Source organism: Arachis ipaensis, chromosome B6 (assembly GCF_059453495.1).
Source record: "Arachis ipaensis isolate K30076 ecotype BB chromosome B6, ASM5945349v1, whole genome shotgun sequence".
Lineage (NCBI taxonomy): Eukaryota > Viridiplantae > Streptophyta > Magnoliopsida > Fabales > Fabaceae > Arachis > Arachis ipaensis.
In genome coordinates, this window is record NC_142441.1 from 55,200,572 (window position 1) to 55,204,701 (window position 4,130).

A 4,130-nucleotide genomic window follows, 5' to 3' on the forward strand; every position below is an offset into this window, starting at 1 on the left:
ACCTTGGATCTCTGTCTAACACAATTGATGAAGGTATTCCATGCAATCGTATTATCTCCTGAATGTATAACCGGGCGAGTTTCTCCAAGCTGTGACCAATTTGAATTGGTAGAAAATGCGCTGATTTTGTCAATCGATCTACAATTACCCAAATTGCATCATGCCCGGCAGAGGTTCTTGGTAACCCAGTAACAAAATCCATCATAATCTCTTCCCATTTCCATTGCGGTATCTCCAATGGTTGCAGGGTTCCAGGTGGTTTTTGATGTTCCACTTTAATCTTCTGGCAAGTGAGACACTTTGAAACATACGTTGCTATATCTTTCTTCATTCCCGGCCACCAGAACATCTTCTTCAGATCTTGGTACATTTTAGTCGTTCCAGGATGGATAGAAAATCTGCTTTCATGAGCTTCGGTCAAAATGTTCTTTCTCAAGTACTCCTGAGCAGGTACACAAATTCTGTTCCTATATCTCCATATTCCCTCTTTATCTTGGCGTACCTCTTCCGGCTGGTCTGCCTTCATCCGTGTTAACAATGTCAGCATTCCTGAATTCTGGGCTTGAGCTTGCTGAATACCTATCTTAAAGTCAGATGTTAATTGTAGTCGCGCTATAACAACTCTTCTTGATGTCTCTCTCATTCCTAATTTTAAGTTTTCAAAGGCTGAGATCATTTCTTCTTCCTTCATCATCATCCAGGATATGCCCAAACTCTTCCGACTCAAAGCATCTGCGACTACATTTGCCTTCCCAGGATGATAGCTCAACTTAAAATCATAATCTTTTAAGAATTCCATCCATCGCCTCTGCCTCATATTAAGGTCTTTCTGATCAAATATATACTTCAAACTCTTATGATCAGAGAAGACTTCAAATTGGGCTCCGTACAAATAGTGCCTCCAAATCTTAAGTGCAAAGACCACTGCTGCTAATTCCAAATCATGTGTCGGATACTTCCTTTCGTGAGGTCTTAGTTGTCTCGAAGCATAAGCTACCACATTCCTATGCTACATCAATACACATCCAAGTCCCTTAGAAGAAGCATCACAATACACCTTAAAAGGTTCCTGTGGGTCTGGTAACACCAAAACTGGCGCCGTCGTCAACTTTTCCTTTAAAATTTCAAAGCTTTCTTCACACTTCTCTGTCCACTCAAACGGAACTTCCTTCCTAGTAAGGCGAGTCAAAGGTAAAGCTATCTGTGAAAAATCCTTGATAAACCGCCGATAGTATCCTGCTAACCCCAAGAAACTACGAACTTATGTAACTGTCTTGGGTTGCTTCTATTGTACTACAGCCTCGATCTTTAAAGGATCTATAGTTATTCCATCTCGTGTGATCACATGTCCCAAGAATGTCACTTCTGTCGCCCAAAACTCACATTTCGACAACTTCGCATATAGCTTCCATGCTCTTAATATTTGCAACACAATCCTCAAATGCTCTCTATGTTCTTATTCTGTCTTGGAATAGATGAGGATATCATCTATAAAGACTACCACAAACTGATCTAGATACGGATGAAAAATGCGATTCATATAATCCATGAATACAGCAGGAGCATTAGTCAGTCCAAAGGACATAACTGTATACTCATAGTGACCGTACCTAGTTCGAAAGGCAGTCTTAGGTATATCTAATTCCTTCACCCGGATTTGATGGTAACCTGACCACAAATCAATCTTCGAGAATACTGTCGCACCTTTCAACTGGTCCATCAGATCATCTATCCTTGGGAGTGGATACTTGTTCTTGATTGTGATCTTGTTCAATTGCCGATAATCCACACATAACCTCATTCCACCATCCTTCTTCTCTAGTAACACTGGAGCTCCCCATGGTGATACACTCGGACGAATAAACTTCTTCCCCAGCAATTCATTCAACTGCTTCTTTAACTCTGCTAATTCCAACGGTGACATCCGATACGGTGCTATAGAAATTGGTCCGGCTCCAGGAACCAGATCAATACTAAACTCTATCTCTCTCTGAGGTGGAAACTCAGGTATATCATCCGGAAAAACATCAGGAAACTCCTTCACCACTCGGATTTGCTCCAAGTATTGTTTATTAGTTTCTGAGCAAGCCGATAGTAGAACGTAACCCTCTAACCCACTATTACTAGAAATAACTCTTAGGGAATTCAAATAGAAAGTACAAGACTCAACTGGTTCAGTGTGCATTTCAGATGATGGAAATGTAGCAATTCATTTAAAACAATCAAGGAAAACATGATGCTTGGACAACCAATCTAGACCTAAGATAATATCTAAACCACACAAAGGCAAACAAACCAGGTCATGTATAAAAGTCCTAGCCTCAATAACAAAAGGCACCTGTTGACATACTTGACTAGTCAAGGCATTTTGAGATGTGGGTGTACGAACAATTAGATTATAATCTAACATGGTGAAATCTAATCCCAACTCATGTGCAACAGTCTCAGAAATAAATGAATGTGATGCACCAGAGTCATACAGTACAGTTAAGAGTCGAGATTTGACATAACACTGACCTTGAATTAGGGAGTCTGATTTTATTGCGTCATCAGCAGTCATAGCAAACACACGTCCTTGCTGTCGCGGCCTATCTATTCCTTGTACTGGCTTCTTCAGACAGTCCTTAGCCATATGTCCAGGTTGACCACAAGAAAAACAGATAATGCCTGTAAGCTGACAAGGTCTACCTCCATACTCCTTTCCGCACTGCCTACATACTGGTCGCATCTGCGCCTGCTGAGGTCGCTTACCTATATCCTGTCTCATTCTTCCTCCATTCCCTCCTGTAGGACGTGCATGAACATTTCTATTCTGATTGTACCTTCGTGAAGGCATTGCTCCCTGCTTAAAATTCCTTCCCTGAGGAGCTGTATACCGATTATAATTCTGAAAAGAAGATCCTGGGCGATTCATCCGAGCTGCAGCTATCTTCTTAGCACAGTCCTCTACTAGCTGACTCTTATTAACCAACTCCGCAAAATTCCGTATTTCCAATGGAATCACTGAGTTCAACAAATCTTCACGGAGTCCCCCTTCAAATTTCAAACATTTCCACTCTTCAAAATCTGCTGGATTCCCTTGACAAACCTTGGAAAAATGATATAAATCTTCAAACTTCCTTGTATACTCAGCAACAGACATACTTCCCTGTTTTAACTGCATCAACTCCATCTTCTTTGCCTCACGAGTAGCTCTAGGAAAGTACTTCTTATAGAACTCTTCTTTAAAAGCATCCCACAAAATATTACCCTCATCTTGCTGCAGTAAAAGTTGAATGCCCTGCCACCAGTGCTGAGCATCCCCTTCCAACATATAAGTAGCAAATTCTACATACTGTTCCCTCAAGGACCTTTCTATGCCTCGGAACCAATTATCAGCTTCAATTGCTACAGTCGTACCCTTGAACTTCGATGGATTAACTTTCAAGAAAGCAGCTAATGTCATAGGCCTATCATGATTCATGTTATCTCCATCACGGTTCCCACCATTCTCACCATTACGGTCATTGTTACGCTCTCCATTACGTTCCCCCAGACGGTTAACTGCTCGAGTAGTAGCAGTCGCCGTTTCACGCACAGCCTCAGCCATAGCGTGAATCGCAGCAAACAGATTATCATTGTTTTGTAGCGGATTATTAACAGTAGACCCTTCCCGATCGCTACGTCTCCGTGGAGGCATCCTGATTCTATTCATACCAAACAATCAATACCAAGGTGATCAGTCTTAATACCTCAGGTTGGGCGTGAACATTATCAGAATGAAAGCACAAAGACATTCATGCAACACATATCACATAGATACCCTATAAGCATGAGACACACCACAGAGCATGCAATAAAGCATGATTCAGTCCATTCCCCAGGCTCTAATAGGAAGAACTGCTCTGATACCAAATTGTAACGACCCAACTTCCAGCATGTCTAGATCATACTAGAAATCGTATGTTACCAACTTGTTTTTCCTTTTTGTATTATTAATTAATAACTATAAGCCTGTACGTTGTTAAAACCCCGCGAATTTTACAAGTAAATTTTTTTAACAAGAATAATTTAAAGTCGTATACCTTCCATATATCAAGGGACAACTAAACATTCACATACATAAGACAAAAGATAACAGAATATGGAAC

General features: G+C 40.8%; 1 protein-coding gene across 1 annotated transcript; it reads right to left on the reverse strand.

Moving 5' to 3' along the window:
• Positions 1-2,209: 2,209 nt before the first annotated feature.
• Positions 2,210-3,679, reverse strand: LOC107646877 (uncharacterized). Its single transcript, XM_016351019.1, has one exon. The coding sequence runs from the start codon at positions 3,677-3,679 to the stop codon at positions 2,210-2,212; it is 1,470 nt and encodes a 489-aa protein (XP_016206505.1).
• Positions 3,680-4,130: the final 451 nt, after the last annotated feature.